The 16,829-nt window shown below is 34.5% G+C and overlaps 2 protein-coding genes across 2 annotated transcripts in view; one reads left to right on the top strand and one right to left on the bottom strand.

Annotated features, from left to right (window-relative positions):
* samd13 (sterile alpha motif domain containing 13) overlaps positions 1–9,117 on the top strand; it is an 84,799-nt gene extending 75,682 nt beyond the window's left edge. The window contains exon 5 of the mRNA XM_028811550.2: positions 5,744–9,117. Coding sequence (XP_028667383.1) covers positions 5,744–5,887 — 144 coding nt within the window. The 3' untranslated portion in view covers positions 5,888–9,117. The remainder of the gene's footprint in view (positions 1–5,743) is intronic.
* Positions 8,017–16,829, bottom strand: part of uox (urate oxidase) — a 26,408-nt gene continuing 17,595 nt past the window's right edge. Inside the window, exons 6-8 of the mRNA XM_028811549.2 lie at positions 15,288–15,411; positions 11,946–12,029; positions 8,017–8,247 (exon numbers count right to left, since the gene is read on the bottom strand). Coding sequence (XP_028667382.1) covers positions 8,173–8,247; positions 11,946–12,029; positions 15,288–15,411 — 283 coding nt within the window. The 3' untranslated portion in view covers positions 8,017–8,172. The remainder of the gene's footprint in view (positions 8,248–11,945; positions 12,030–15,287; positions 15,412–16,829) is intronic.

The following is a 16,829-nucleotide window of genomic DNA, read 5'->3' as shown; positions in this document are numbered from 1 at the left end:
GCCACCCTACTAAATAAGAGTGACAGTGAAATGTTGAATCATTTTAATCAACAAATAATGGAGCTGTGAGCTTGGTTTTGTGTAAGTTAAATAGTAGTGACTAAATGTATATTTGCTCTGTGCTCATGCTGTAGGGTACGTCAGTCATATCTAAATAACTCTTTGTTTTTCTTGCGTGCATTTTATATTTTTATGTTTAGATAGATAGATACTTTATTAATCCCAAGGGGAAATTCACATACTCCAGCAGCAGCATACCAATAAAAAACAATATTAAATTAAAGAGTGATAACAATGCAGGTATACAGACAGACAATAACTTTGAATAATGTTAACATTTACCCCCCCGGGTGGAATTGAAGAGTCGCATAGTGTGGGGGAGGAACGATCTCCTCAGTCTGTCAGTGGAGCAGGAAAGTGACAGCAGTCTGTTGCTGAAGCTGTTCCTCTGTCTGGAGATGATAGTGTTCAGTGGATGTGGATTCTCCATTATTGACAGGAGCCTGCTCAGCACCCATCACTCTGCCACAGATGTCAAACTGTCCAGCTCCATGCCTACAATAGAGCCTCTGCCTTCCTCACCAGTTTGTCCAGGTATGAGGTGTCCTTCTTCTTTATGCTGCCTCCCCAGCACACCACCGTGTAGAAGAGGGCACTCGCCACAACCTTCTGATAGAACATCTGCAGCATCTTATTGCAGATGTTGAAGGACGCCAGCCTTCTAAGGAAATATAGTCGGCTCTGTCCTTTCTTACACAGAGCATCAGTATTAACTTATTATTATTAAGATCATTTAACGTACGAGTTATGAATTAAAGCATGGGGAGGAGGGAGATATATGGGGAGGTTTCCGCATGCTCTGAGCTTGACGTGCTGATAGGGTGCTGCTGTCCCACACTTATAATCAGCCAGAGACATCAACATCCTACCCCACCCATGACATTCACTGGTGTTTCATTAACTTGTATTGGGAATCTGTTTGCTATCATTAGTGACTATTGGAGGTGAAAAAGATGAAAATCTACAAAATACACAAGTTAGTGCAACCCCCTTCAAGGCAAAACTGAAACAGTAAATAATTTGTAGTTTAAGTTGCACAAATTATTTCTCTGTTTCAAGATTGACCAGTTTGCAAACTCAACCATGTTTTTCAATCAAAGATTTTGAAAATTTTAAACCATGTACAGCACAACAGCTATTTAAGATATTTCAATGAAAATTAAATTGTTTCAACAAATTTCCTTGAAGATTAAGAATGTCACATTTCAACAAAATTGGTCCACAGGGGCCTAGTTGTTTCATTCAGACAGACAGACAGACAGACTGACATACCTATCCTAACAGGTGCTTAGTGCATTATATGTTAACGCACGTACTTGTATAACACTATGGCAGCATCAGTGGAAACTTTTACAGTGGTGGCCCACTGCTAAATTGTCTATTTCTGGGCCACCTCAACATTTAATTTGTCATGGGAAATTGTGTTCTTAACTGAGGCATTTTTTATCAATTTTAAAAATATCGTGCCAGTTCTTGAAGTTTAAAATTGGGTCTACAGGGCACCAACGCAAATGTGAAAAATACCTTTGAAATTACTGGATATATTCACTTGCATGTGGCAAACTTTTTTATTTAAGAAAATATGATCTCCTTATTTCTGAGTTATGTTTATGACTAGATATTAGATTAGACAATGAAAAATAAAAATGAATATAGGCATACAAATTCTAAAATAGCTCTTCAATAGCTTAGCCTACCGCTGCTTACAGCAAACAAGGCTACAGAAATAACACCATTAATGCACTGTCAGCTTAATATTTAGCTAGCAAAGCACTTCACCATAGCTAAAGTAAAACTGCACCAAGGCTGATTTGTGAAATTACTAGGTTAAAACCACACATATATAATAACATATGTGAAATCATTTAATTTGCTAGTTATTTTATATTATATAAAACATATGTATTAAAAATGTATATATAAAATGCATATGTAAAAATGTTTTTTGTTTTGGATGTGTTCTGTCTCTAGGTATGTCAGAGGACTGGGACTTTGTGAAGTGGGTTTCAGCCTCACATGGGGAGGCAAAACAGGGGGGGGGGGGGACTAGGGGGGAGAGAAGGAGAGCAAGCCATCTCTAATCTATCCTTTTAATCCTTATAATTATAAATACAAACGTAACAATAGACTGCATGGCAATTACCCCTGGGAAAATTGGAAATTAAGGTCAAAGCTGTCTCACTTTCGGTTAAGACTACAAAATGACATCAAAAATTCAGAATCAATGTCTCCAAGACGGGACAGTTAACTTTGTGAGCTGGAATGTTAAAGGCCTGAATCACGAATTAAAAAGAAAGAAAGTATTCTCTCACCTAACAAGTCTAAACACTAAAATAGCATTTTTACAGGAGACCCACTTATTAAGCAAGGATCAATTCCGGCTGCAAAAAGACTGGACTTTTCTGGATGCATTCGAGATACCACAAATAGATACTCTTAGTGCAGAGGAATTGGATAAACCGCAGGCACTATCAGAATTATTAGATGCTATGAAGTCACTTCAGAGTGGGAAAGCAGCAGGCCCCGATGGCTACCCTGCCGAATTTTATAAGAAGTTCTCCACTCAGCTAGCTCCCCTCCTATTAGCAACATTCACAGAAGCTAGAGATAATAAAATTCTACCTCAAACTATTTGCCAAGCATTAATCACCCTCTTTCCTAAAATAAATAAGGACATATTACAGTGTGCATTATACAGACCAATTTCACTTCTGAATAATGATGTTAAGATACTCTCCAAAGTCCTAGCTAGAAGGATGGAGAAAGTGCTGCCTTCAGTAATATTACAAGATCAAACTGGATTTATTAAAGGCCGACACTTAGCGTCCAATCTTCAATGCCTGTTTAATGTAATATATTCACCCACAAAGTCAAACATCCCAGAGATTTTATTATCCTTGGATGCAGAAAAAGCATTTGATATGATTGAATGGAACTGCCTTTTCACTACATTGGAGAAATTTGGGTTTGGCCCGAACATTTGTGCATGGATCAAACTACTGTATACCAATCCAGAAGCTTCAGTTTGTATTAACAACATTAATTCAGACTACTTTAAACTAGAACGTGGTACCAGACAAGGATACAATACAATACAGTTTATTTTTGTATAGCCCAAAATCACACAGGAAGTGCCACAATGGGCTTTAACAGGCCCTGCCTCTTGACAGCCCCCCAGCCTTGACTCTCTAAGAAGACAAGGAAAAACTCCCAAAAAAAAAACCTAGTAGGGAAAAAATGGAAGAAACCTTGGGAAAGGCAGTTCAAAGAGAGACCCCTTTCCAGGTAGGTTGGGCATGCAGTGGGTGTCAAAAGAAGGGGGTCAATACAATACAATACACAGAACAGAATAAATCCTCAATAAAAAAATAAAAAATTTTTTAGAAGTACGGAGCAGAATTTAACAGTAGATGATATCACATAATAAGATTTAGATAATTTTAGACTCCTGGAGACCTCATCCATCAAGCTGCCTCCCCCATTTGGCCATTCCACGGCTGAAACAGTGTTGGGCCAGCCAATCCGAAGAAAGGACCCCTCTTTCTCACGATTCCTGCGATCCTCCATCAGGGGTGACTTTCCCTTAGGTAGTTAAAACAACAAGGATGCCCCTTGTCACCACTACTTTTTGCAATCTCCATTAAGCCACTGGCCGTTAACTGTTGAAATGCTTATGAGATGAAGGAAAACATTTCTGTATAGGAGTGCCTGTCCACATGGGCCATGCCCTAACTGCTTGAATACCTCTCAGAAGAAATGACAATTGCAGCACATATGAAACAAGCTAAAGCAAACCACACCCCTGGGAGGTGAAATATTAACATGGAGGAGATTTCATGTCAGTTCTTGACATAAGTAGTAATAATATGCATGAAGAATAAGGTAAATTGAATAAAACTGAGAACTTGAAATTATTATTGGAAATTTTGAATATACAGCTTATATCAGTAAGATATTTTTATTTTATTTTTAAATAAATGTAAGCTACTAAATTAGTGATGTACCTTGGTACTGCCTTGCTTGCTTCTAATTTATGTTGTCTCAAACCATAAAACACAATAGGTTATTTTCACAGATAAATTTTATGTTCTGTCATTCTAAATATTTTACTTTTTATTGCACAACATTGTCAAATTCTTAAATTTCACATCACTAAGATATCAGTTGTCAGGCCTAAATATCTTGCCAATGACACTAGAAATGTATTCCACTGATTAGCATTAGCAGATTTTTATTATCATTATTTTTTGTTTACAGGGTGACCATTTTATTTTATAAGCCCCAACCATCAGTGGCTGAGCTGTCAAGATGTGTTGCAAATTACAGATTGGTGTATGTGCTTCCAGTAATAAAAATCTTTTGGCTATTGCAGTCTAGCAGTTCTCCTTTTGACAGTGTTCACAGCTTAGTATTTCAGTTTTGGCAACAATGTTTATGACTTTTGAAATTACCCTATCTTCAGTTTTCTAAGCATATTCTCGTTTCCCATATTCTCATTAGTGGCTTGCCACTTTCCACCTCACTAGCAAATCAAAAATAAAAACTCGATTACGTATAATACATACAAGTATGCTTGAATGTATTTGATGTGTTTGTATTTTATGTAATGTATAACATTTAACAAATCCAGACAGGATGTTAATTAGTGTTCACTAATTTTAATTCTTATTTATTTTGTCTTTTTTCTCTTTCTTCATCATGTAAAGCACTTTGAGCTACACTGTTTGTATGAAAATGTGCTATATAAATAAATGTTGTTGTTGTTATTATCTCAGAATTGGATTTTTTTTTAGAATTTATTGGAATTAATTTCTGTTTTCTTTCATTCCAATTCCACCCCAGCTTGTTTCCTCTTGAACTGGTTGCATTTCCAATTCCAGTTCATTTCAGAAAGTGAGTTGTTATTTGAGTATAGACTTTGACTTTTTTTATTAGCTTGAAGAAGTCTAGTCAATCTTCTTTCACAAGGTATTTTCACCTATAGAACCACAGTTCACTAGGTATTTTTACTTATCTCACCATTCCCTATAAAGTCTAGAAACTGTAGTGTGTAAAACATCTCAGTAAGGTATGTGGTGCAAACAGTCTTACCATAGTCAAAATGGCTTAGATCAGATCCCCAGCATATTCTAATGTTTGTTTGGACAAAAACTGAATCTCGTGCCTATTAATGAGAGGGTGTGTCTAATAAACTGGCAACTGAGCTTATCTATTATGCTTTTGTACTATTAATGTAGAAATACGTGAAACTTCAGGGATAATTTAATAGTGAGTTTCCTTTGGGAAGGCTAATAGAATGTAATTTTCTTTTTAAATGTTTTTGAAAAAAGCCATTATTAAAAGAATGTACAGTAGTATGTAATGTATGCCTCACTATTTTCCCTATGTAGGTAAGTTGACATTTTCTGTCAGAAGAGTCACTGTAGAATCTCCATGTATTATATTGGTTTCATTTTTATTGCCTTGACAATTATTAACATGACAAATTGTATCACTTATTTAAACCAAGTACAGGACATACACAAAATTAACTAAAAATTAATCTAGAAAATCTTTCTAGAAAAATAAATCTGTTTAACACTTGATTTGAATGAGGTGGTTGTTGTTTGTTCTGTGAAAAGCTAAATTTTCCTCTTGGGACAAACAAAGTACTGTCTATTCATCTTTTGTTTCTTTTTTTTAGGAAATTGATGGAAAGTCTTTGCTGCTAATGACAAGAAACGATGTCTTGACTGGACTTTCACTAAAGCTTGGCCCAGCCCTAAAAATATATGAGTATCATGTAAAGCCTCTTCAAACACAGCATTTGAAAAACAATACTTCATAGCAGTGCAACAGTGAAGCAGTGAATGCATAAAGTGTTTAGTCTGCATCTCTTGTGAAGTAATACAAGCAAATGCCAATAAGGAAAAGACAATCAGAGAAGGTGGAAATAGCAACCCATTGACTCCTCATCTGCAGAGAAGCCATTCTGTTTACTGGACTGTTTTACACATTCTTTTTAACTTGAAGTAGTGGAGTGTTTGTCTTTCTTTACTTTTACCAAACATTGAAGGCACTATTAATTGCTGAATATTATGCCTACATTCAAGTAATACAAAGTATGTGTAAAAATTGTACATAGGCAATCCTTCTTTTGTCTAAAGATGAAAAAATATGAATGTGAAGTGTAAGAGAAATTATTTCTGTTTACCTTTTACGTTTTTTAGAGTAAAGTGGGAAACAGGAATGTATTTTTTTGTCCAAAATGCTGTAAGATTTGCTTAATATCTGAAAACCCAATGTACATTTAACTCTGTTGCTTTTAAAAATAGTGATCCTATTTTTGTGAATGGCAAGAAGTAATTATGCAGCAGATAGCGTAGCAAGTCTTTGAAAGATGATGTTCTGTAATGATTTTAATGTTCATACTAGAACAGATCAGTCTTGCTGTGTATTTAGGGTATTTTTCCAGTGATTTGTTATAAAAATACAGTTTATATAAAAAACTTAAGTTTTTCAAAATGTAAAAATCTATATTAATCATGGAGGTTTAGAACAAGAACAAAGAAAAACTGTTTTATACAATGATTTTCCAAAATAGTAGTTATTAGATAGGCTATTTAAATTTAAAACTGAACGTTTTTGACTAGCATATTTATTTTCTGCTTTAAAGCCTGCAATCTTGTGTCCCTTATGCAGTATTTGTGTTATCTTTTGTATATAGGGTTTCGATTCTAATTTAAAAGCGGTGTCAGTGCATTGTGATATTGATCAACAATCATAAGTATTTATTTTTCTTTCACATTTTATTAACCATGGTGCTTTTGCTCTTTAACAAAAGGATTATTGTGATTCTGAATGATTATGTTTAGTTTACATTTTATTTTATTTACTGTAGACCTGGATTCTACTGAAAAGCCCAGGAATTAGGAACAGAAAGGAGATAAATATGCAGGTAATTAATTACATGGTGCTTTTTCTGACACAGTTCAGGCATCTGTCAACAACTCCCTTCCAAGGGCTTTAAATGTTAACATTACTTAGTTTCTGCTTTAGTTATCAAAGATTCATTACTGTAAAGTTTTTTTCCTCAATTTGCACTAATATAGGTGACTTGTACATAACCATTGTCTTTCATTTCTTTTAGAAACTGTTGTAACAATTCATTTTGGTAAGATTTGATACAAAGGGAGGCTAAGACATTAACTGTCACAATGAAAGACTTTCAAACTATTGTGCACTGCATATTGAAAATATGAAAAACCACAGGAGAATTTCATCTTTTGATATGTTAATGGCATACAGCTGACAGGGTCAAGAACGCAGGACATTTTTGTGGTTGTAGACAGGAATATCAGACTTAAGCTTTAAGGTTTTAGTTATTTTACATTTTATTTCACTCAAGTGTATTGATAACCAACAATAGATCATGAGATAAAGACAACATGAAGCACACAGAATGGCAGACTTCATACAGATCTGGTTCACCAGTCTGTCAATTTATTAGGATGTGTGTGTGTGTGTGTATGTTGGTATGTTGGTACAGCTAAATATTTCTAATTCTAAATACTGTTTTGTTTGCCAAATTTGTATTTTGTGCTGATGGAGTTTTGTTCCAATGCAAATTGTGAATATCATTTCCATATGACTTATACTGCAGAATTTTTTTTTGTTTTTGTTTTGTCTGTCAGTTACAGTATTTATCACACAGGTAGCTGTGGATAGTTCCATTTTGCTAGAGAACTAATCAACAGCACTGCTGCACAGAACACTCCACCTATGTTTTTAACACATTTAGGAACCAAAGACAAGCATTTTTAGACAATTAAACCTAATTGGTTTTAATATAAGTTTGAAATGCCATGTAGCTGCTGCTCTGAGCTTTGAAATAAAGTAGTACAGTGACTATCAGAATTTGGATTTGTTGATTATTTATTTGTAATTACAAGGAAAATAATGAGTTGAGAATTCTGGTAGGTTTTAATTAAGCTTTTTATTTTAGTTTAAAGTAGTACAGTATAAGACAATCACCTAAGCAGAATAAAAGAAAAAGATACTTCCAGCCTCAGGAAAGTATCTTTATGAAATGGATGAAGTTGCAGCTTTCATTGTCTAGGAATCCAGATGGCTTCAAAGCTTGGAGAAAGGCTTTCTTCTCACTGTACCAGTTATGTTACCAGAAGGATTGTCTAAAGGTAAAAGCACCTAAAATAAAAAAATAACACAGCTGGTTAAAGTGTATTTTGCCAGTAATCCCAGCAAAAATTAATGCAGTTTTCATGCTAGAGTACCCTTCATTTATTTTTTCTTTTGCAAAAGTAACATGAAAACATATTCCTTTCTCCCAGTGTTTAAAACATGTATTTGTAAACATATAATTGTGGGGAATAAGATGGGACTTGTTATGACTAATATGAGACTGTTCATACCTTATGCAATTTTTATTTGTTTTTTTAACTTGAATTATATAAATAGAATATTGCCTACTGTGATGCACATATGCTTCGACTACAGATGCCTAATTGGTAAAATACATTGTAGGCTGCTGCAAGTGGTTGTTAATTTTTGTTGGGTATGACTGTTACTGAAAGGTGATGGGTATGTAAAATGATCAAGCTGTGTATATCAGTATCTTTGTGGGATGCCAAAAGTCAAGATTACTCTGTCATGTAATAGCTAGTTTGCATTAACATTCAGCTTCCTATACCTTTTCAGTAAATAACATGTCCTTTCTGGTCATCTATGGTATCAGGGCAGGAACCAGCCAATCACTATGTCTAATTAATTTACACACACAGCGGCGCATCTACGGCACTCCTTCTAATGTATTAAGGCTTAATAATAAACTCTCCATTTGAAATAATTATTTCAAATAATGGCAAATAAAAACTTAATTGACCCGTACACTACTGCTGTTCAGCCTTCTGCTATAGGACATTCAAATTGTGAGAAACGTTTCTGCCAGCTTTTAGTTACCAAACCCTTTTATCAGAAGACAATGTTCTACATGAAACAGTTGCTCAGTAGTAAATGTATTTTTTGTAACAGCCTTTAATAAATTTGAAGTATGAAAATGTTTGCTTATTGAGGTTTTTTTTTTTCAGCAGCAGGTCTTTATCTTGTATGTGTACATTTTCAAAATACACTGTATCTGTGTTAAATGAAGCACACCTGAAATGTGAAACACATACAAGGTGAATATAGCACTTAGTGGAGAGAAGGAGAATCATTAATATCTACTGTGCGTGATTCTTTCCTTCCATTTTACAGCACAATATTTGCATATAAGGCTTAACGAATGGGGTGTAGGGTGGTGCATAATGTCCAGGGGCAGATCCAGGGAATTAGGTTTGGTTCTAGGACTGGTCAGTGTTTCAGAGTTTATATGTTATCCCCATGTCCATGTAGTATTTCTCTGTGTTCTCATGTTTCTTTCTCATTCTAACGATATGCATATTAGTTTAATTGGTAACTTTAAATTGATCTGTTGTGAGATGTGCTGCTATTAGATTTGCATTGTGCTTGAATCTTCCTGGGTAGGCTTTGACTCCTTGTAATGCTATAATGAAACAAACAGTGTCACTTAATGAATAGAGGATTCCCAAAACTTTTCCCCTACTGTATTTGGATGACTTTGTAAAGGAATATGTAATGTTTAGTTAGACATGTTAAAAACGTTGTTGCCTTAAAGGCATAATAGTACATGTGTGTTTATGTGAGTAACAGTAAAGGAAACCAGAGTCACACTGATATAATTAAATGTGTTTTTAAGTTTACTTTTCATCTTATCAGATAAGGTATACAAGAGGTATTTTTTTAATATATCCGATTGTTATTATTGTGGTAAAAGACATTTGCACTTTTACAGTTAAATTATCAAAAGTGAACTTTTAAAAAGACATGCAAGTATTTGCTGCAAACTAGATGTTAAAGATTACATGTTTGTTAAGGCTTCTCTTTAAAGATGCCATTTGATTAAAAAAAAATGTGAAAAATTCACTTTCCCTAGGCTTCTTCTGATTTTTTTTAAATCAAAGCATATTACAGTTCATCGTCAAATGATAACACTTTGTTTTACGCAATTTTGTGTTTTAATTTGAATGTGAATACTGTTTCATCAAGATGGTGATTTATATGAGACATGCACAGAATGTTAATGCTCTCTGTTTGATTTTTGTCCTGTTTCTGTATAAATATGAAAAATGGAATTTAAAAATAAGTAATTACAAATATAGTTTCAAGAACACTAAATTAATTTCTACAATGTTAAAGAACTCCTTGCTTTTGCAGAAAAGATGTCTATTTTTCAGTAAACTAATGAATGAGGCAGTTATGGTCTTCCTGAGAATCTTAGTGTGATATTATTAATCCAGACATAATGGCAAAGCCAAATTCGATGGCTTAGTCAGACATTTTTTAAACTGTAACAGTGTACTTTTTTTTTCGTTCTTGTATTCAGCTATACTGATGCAACATTTTGTGTTTTATGTTTTTGATTTTAATGATACTGAAGAGAGAAGGCTGGAAGCTGCCAACTTAGCTTTCCAGTAGTGTTGTTCTTATATTCCATGTAGAAAAGTTTCTGAAATACTGGTTTTATGAATTTGTTTTCCATTTAGGGTCCTAAGTACAGTGAGAGTGTTTTCCTTAAAGTGGTTTTATTGGATAAAAAGCCCATCTGGCACAAGGCAGGAATCATCGTTAGTTCATCACAAATCCCACCCAAACTGTTCATTTTGGAATTGGCAATTGACCTAACACATCTAAGTGTTTGAGGATATGGGAGAACACCCATGGAAAAAAGGGAGAACATGCAAACTCCATATGGGCAACTTGGACTTGGAACACTGCTTTGCCCCTCCATTGGGTGCACCATTCAGCTTATTTGCATTTTTACAAATATGCAGTATGAGATGGCAGCATATGCCAACTTTAATGGAAACAATTTATTGCATTTAGTTGATTCATGCTGTTTTTCACAAATGGCCAGCAAAAGCCTATAAGTATTTGTAAGATTCTCCAGATTACTCCTCTGTTTAACTGGCAAAAACAACCCCCACCTCTACTGCAGTATATTTAGTAAGTCACACATATTCTAGGCAAGAGAAACCAAAGAAAGAAAAATGTGCTTCAAAAAATGTGCATCTTCTAAAAGTCAGCTAGAAATAGAGACTGTTAGCTCCAAATAATTCATACAACTGACTCAAGCACAAGGTATAATGATTTTAGAAAACCTTCAGACTTGGCAAATATTTACAGTGATCCACTATTTAAAAGTATTTCTGCTGGAGCCTCCCTTACACAGAGTTGGCATTGAATGTACTGAATCATTATTTTTAGTCCATGAGAGAGCACACTTCCAGGAAACTGCAAATGCAGAAAGCATTAAGAAAAATCTTATCATCTTTTCCCAGTGCCCCACTGACCCCGTAACCTGTCTTTGATATTTGGCCTTTTTATGTCTGTTGCCTTACTGTGTATGTTAGATCTAAGATACTGCTACTTCTAAAACAGTAATTACACTATAAGAAGTCATATAAATATGTCATGTAATGTCACAAGGATAAGCTTTAGTTGAGACTGCAAATGTCTGGGGTTAAGTGGGTGGTATAAAATGCAGTATGATAAACTACAGGAAAAAGAGCTTGACTCAAGACTAATCCTTTTTCTGTACATATTACTTTCAAACAGGGATCTTACTAGAGCCAAATTATGTTGCTTTTATCAAGAAGCTAAAGATAAAGCAGGAATGAGGAGGAGCACTGAAACCGTTATGTTAAACAACAGTCTTCTCTAACTTGACTAATGATTCACTTAAAAGTTTTTCAGGTTTTAATTGAATAAAGGAATGCATTGAACCTTTGTGTAACTCACAATGAAACTGAGCAAATATGTCGTCTTACCTCATCTTTATTTGTCAGCCCCATTTTTGACATGTCTATGGTGAAATAATGCTTGTTAGGCATAACTATCTCAATCTCTTCAATCTGAGAAGAAGAAAACAACAGATGAGGGCATAGTTTACAATTTATTTGTCATCTAGTCCAGAGATAAAAGACAAGAGGCAGATGTGCTACATATTGTCAGATGTTCTCTCCTGGCAGCAGAGACTGCATCAACACAAACAATAAAAAAAAGTCAAGGCACCTCTTTGTATTTCTTGTACAACCAGTCTTTTTGCCTGTTTTTCTTTTGTTGACATGTGTACTTTGCTGCTAGTTACAACCATCTTCTCTCATTCTTTCATTTGTATTGGAGTCCTCATCATCATCACTGATTTAACATTCATTTTCCATGTTTACTCTGGATAGTCAGTTGCCTCCCAAACTTTTTTCTTCCACTTTCCATTGTCCTGAGTATCTGTCTTCCTACCCATTTGTCAATCTGTCCATTTGTCTGTCCATCCTTTGGCATCTATTCTTAATTCCAGTCATTAGCAGACACACAAAAAGTAAGGATTTCACTGTTGTAGATATACTTTTCATCAGGGTCCAAGACCAAAGAGTGTCTGTAGTTCTTCTGCATGTCAATAGATGTTGCTGCTTACATCTTTTTACTGCGGTTTGCATGTACTTTGCAATTAAATCGGATGTGGTTTACAGTGCACCACTTTTGTGACATTCAGAATACTTTGAGTTATAGATTTGTCTTGGGATTTTTTTTTTATCAGGAAGCTTTAGTTTTCAAACATTATTCTTTTTTTTTCTAGGGTGCAAGTGTTATAAGTTAATGGGAGCATTATTGTCCAGTGTACAGAGTACAGCAGTGTTTTTCTCTTTAATGAAAACTAAAAGGAACTTGTCATTAACAAAGAAATAATCATTTCATTAACTAAAGCAAAAATAAAAATGAAAAATTGTCTGAAAAGCACAACAAAAGGAAAACGAGAAAAGCAAAAGTTATAATATTGAATTACATAACACTTGTCTTTTTGCATAAAGTGCATACGAACGTACATACTGCCGATTATATTTATCAGAACCTCATGGCTGTATTGTTAAGTTGCCGTAAACTGCATTTCCATGAGTTTCCTCCATAATGCTTAATAGTAAGTTTAGACAAGATTAATTAGTATGTGTGCAACCTCTTGCTATCTGGTTTTAACACTGAACCCCTACATCAACATGTATCTCAATTGGGCATCATATTACTGATCTCCTCTGGCACTGTTATCTTGCAAAATGCAGCAATAAAATGTAAATGTTAAGTAAATTATGCTGCCACCTACTACCTAGGAAATTATATTTCACAGTGAACTGCAGAATTGAAACCGAAGTTACTCAGGTTTGGTATAGCAAGGTTTTAAGGTGCCAAATAAAACACACAAAGAGGTGGATTTACTATGTTACTTGTAAGTATGTTTGGGGAAGAACTTGATTTTTTGGAGATGTTTTTGGCAAGACTATATTTTACTTTTACTCAAGAACATTTGTTAAAAAAAAACACTTTGTTACCCTTCTGTCTTCATTTGTTAACGTTCCATTCTGAATTGTTCTCTCTTTTTTTTTTTTTCAATCTGTTTTACTACAAAGAGCCAGTGCTCTGCTGGCCCTGGCAAAAAAGTGAAATTTTGAAGTCTGAATTTAATGTCATAAATATATTCTTCTTCTTCTTCTTCTTATAATAATTATTATTATTATTACTGATTTTGTTATTATTATATAGCAATGTCCAGCTATCAAATCAACGTAAAAACTGGTAGAATAAAAAATATCTGTTACAAGCAGAAAAGAGATCTAGGAGCAGAAACCTATAAATGAAGTATTAGTTTAATTTTAATCCAGTTGTTTAATATAGGTAATATTTTGAAGCAGGATGGTCTAATGATACAATTCCTAGCATTCTCCTGCCCTATGGGAAGCCATACTGTAATGCTTCTAGTACATGTACTAGTAAGGCACTAATAATAATACAGATATAGAACTTGTTTATATCATATGTTGCATATTCAGTGAGCAATCTGAGATATTCTTAAAGACAGTATATGATGTAAGTTTGCACGTAGAAATACACTGTATACATAGCAAAACATATTTGTATTTCTGTTATTACTGTTATGAACACAGTTCAAGCAATAACTTCAGAAGTATTTCAACAAATAACCAAAGTAAGAATTCCCAGAGAAAAATATACTTTCAAAGTTTAGAAAAGTGCAGATGACACTTGTAGCATCAGTAAAAAAAAAAAAAAAAAAGTATATGTGTGTGGTGATCTTATTCACAAACAAATTCACATAAGTAAAAATTAAAGTGTTTTTAAAATTAAATTGCTTTTTCATTAACTTTATACCTTCAACTGGCAATAGTACATTCTAGTTATTTGAATCTTCCATTTTTTATTACACTGGAAAGCTTGAACTGTCACATTATTGTGAGACAATTGAGGTCTTTCACAGTCAAATTGTATGTTACGTGTATTCATGTATTAGGTTGACTGTAATGCAAGATGAATAATATAAAATTTGCCAATTATATAAAAACTGTATTTTTATCATTGAAGAACAGTGTCTATGTGAATATTTATTGGATGAGTAAAACAAAAATATAATGTCACAAACAGTAAGTTAATTGCTAAAATGTAAAAAATAGAATGAAATATGAAATAAAACTTAAACTAAATACAACTAAAACTAAAAAATATCTTAAAACTAGAAAAAACTGGAGTGCTGTGAATATATGGCAGTGTGGCATTCTAGGGTGTATAGCCGTTGGACCCACGACCCTGCCCAACACCCAGTGTTACCCCTTGTAGTTGCCACAATCTAGGCTATCACCCATCCCTTTCCAGATAGGGACAACAAATGACAAATCCCGTTTTCCAGTCAGTTGGGATGATGCCAATCTCCCAAATTGAAGCAAATATTGCTTGCAATGCCAAGAGGACCAGATCCCTGGAGCCTTCCCTACCCTCAGCTGGTTCACTACCTGTGCAATCTCAGCGAGACTGGGTGGTTCACAGCTAATTGGAGGATCAGCCTCAAGAACCATGGACTTGGAGATGTCTGGGTCTGATCCTCCTGCTGAATACAAAACAGATATATTTGTTTTGCAAATGTTAAGGTCACTTGGACATAAGAGAAATCTAATTTGCTTTTATTCTATGCTATTGTATGAATATTCTTAAATGCTTAAACACGTATACTTGTGCAAATTTTTAGGATTGCCCATATAAATTAGAATATGTTTAAGAAACTCTTTCAGTATTTTAGACAAAACTGGTTAAACAGTGATTTTACAGTGACTTACTTCGGGAACTTTATTGAGAACCAAGACTTGAGTGTCATAAAGAGTCTTTTGAACAGACGGTGAGTACTCTCCTTCATTATAAGGGCCAGCAAACTGCTCAATGATGCTGTTCTTTACAGTGTGGCTGAAAATGGGAAAAATTATTTCTTATTATTTATTGTACTAATTGTTTAGACAAACAGATCACACCCATGTACACCTTTCTATAACAAACAAAGGTAATTTTGAAATCCATTTGTTTAGATATCTTTATAATAATGGACAGACATGTAAAATCAGCCACTGTGGAACATACAGTGAGTCTTAGATAGAGGCAGAACTCTGGAGGCCTTGTGTGTTTCACTGTTAGTGTCAGTAAGTCTCCAAATGTTTGGCCTTTACACAATTAATATACTTTATCTTATAGTGAGCTCCACCAGAAACTGTAATTAAAAAAGTCAAATTCGCCTTTCAAAGCAATGTAAAACAAAAAAATATTGCAAACATTGGCATTTTATTCATTTGCATCAGTTCAGTTTGACCTTTGTTTCCTTTTATCTTATCTACAACATATTCAAAAACATTTTAATGAGTAATAAAGAATGTGTGATTATGTACAGTATAGACAACACAGGCCTTTGAAGCTCTAGTGCAGAGTCTACGTGTTCTCTATGTGTGTCAATATTTTTCCATGCTGTTTTTGCTAAACTGAAATTGCCCTGTTGGACTGATACCCATCCTAGGTGAGTTTCTTCCTGGACAAACATAAGAAAAAGTATAGTTAAAAAAAACAGCTTGTAGAGGTGAGTACAACAGGTTCCAATGTAGTCATTTTTCTTGGTTGGAATGCTAATATGGCTCTCAAAGCTTCCACTGGGACCTGGCTTGGATTCTGGTTAGTTAAATGTTACAGTGTGTCTGGAAAAGTGCATGCAAAATGAGTTCAGCATAAGAACAAAAATGACAACATGGTGCCCTTTCATGCTTGACATACAGACCTTACAAATTCACCCAACTGTCTAGATGATGATGTTAGAAGGCTAAAGTGGCATGAAGTAGCAAGTTGCTCACAATGTTTAGGTGAGATTTTGGTGGGCCCAGTGTTTAGTGCTGTTGAATCCCATGATTTCTGGGGATAGTCTCTAGCTGCTCTGGCTTCATTGCACATTTAAATGATGTATGTCCAAATCATGTTAATTGGCTGCTGTAGAGTAGCCAAATGCGAATGTGCATTTTATTGGATTGGCATGCCAGTCGTTATGCACCTGATGCAACATCCTGCGACCTTTAAATGGAAAAGAAAAGGTTCAGAAAATAGACGCTGATGTATTCTGTTTGGTATAGATTTCAGAAGATGTCTTCCCACTCAGCAAACTTCTTAGACTGGGAGAAACTTTGAACTGGAAAAGATTGCACGAGTCCAAGGTCAATTTCAGAGGAAGATCCCTTGAAAACATTAATGATGTGAAGTCTAGTTGTATTTTACGTAGTGACGCATGGATTGCTTTAGTGTAATCAAACTGAAGTAAATATCAAAGGGAATCTGCTGCAATTAAAGCACTG

This window comes from Erpetoichthys calabaricus, chromosome 10 (genome assembly GCF_900747795.2).
Source record: "Erpetoichthys calabaricus chromosome 10, fErpCal1.3, whole genome shotgun sequence".
NCBI lineage: Eukaryota > Metazoa > Chordata > Cladistia > Polypteriformes > Polypteridae > Erpetoichthys > Erpetoichthys calabaricus.
The sequence above is the reverse complement of the archived record's forward strand: the minus strand, read 5'-3'. Positions and strand labels throughout refer to the sequence as shown.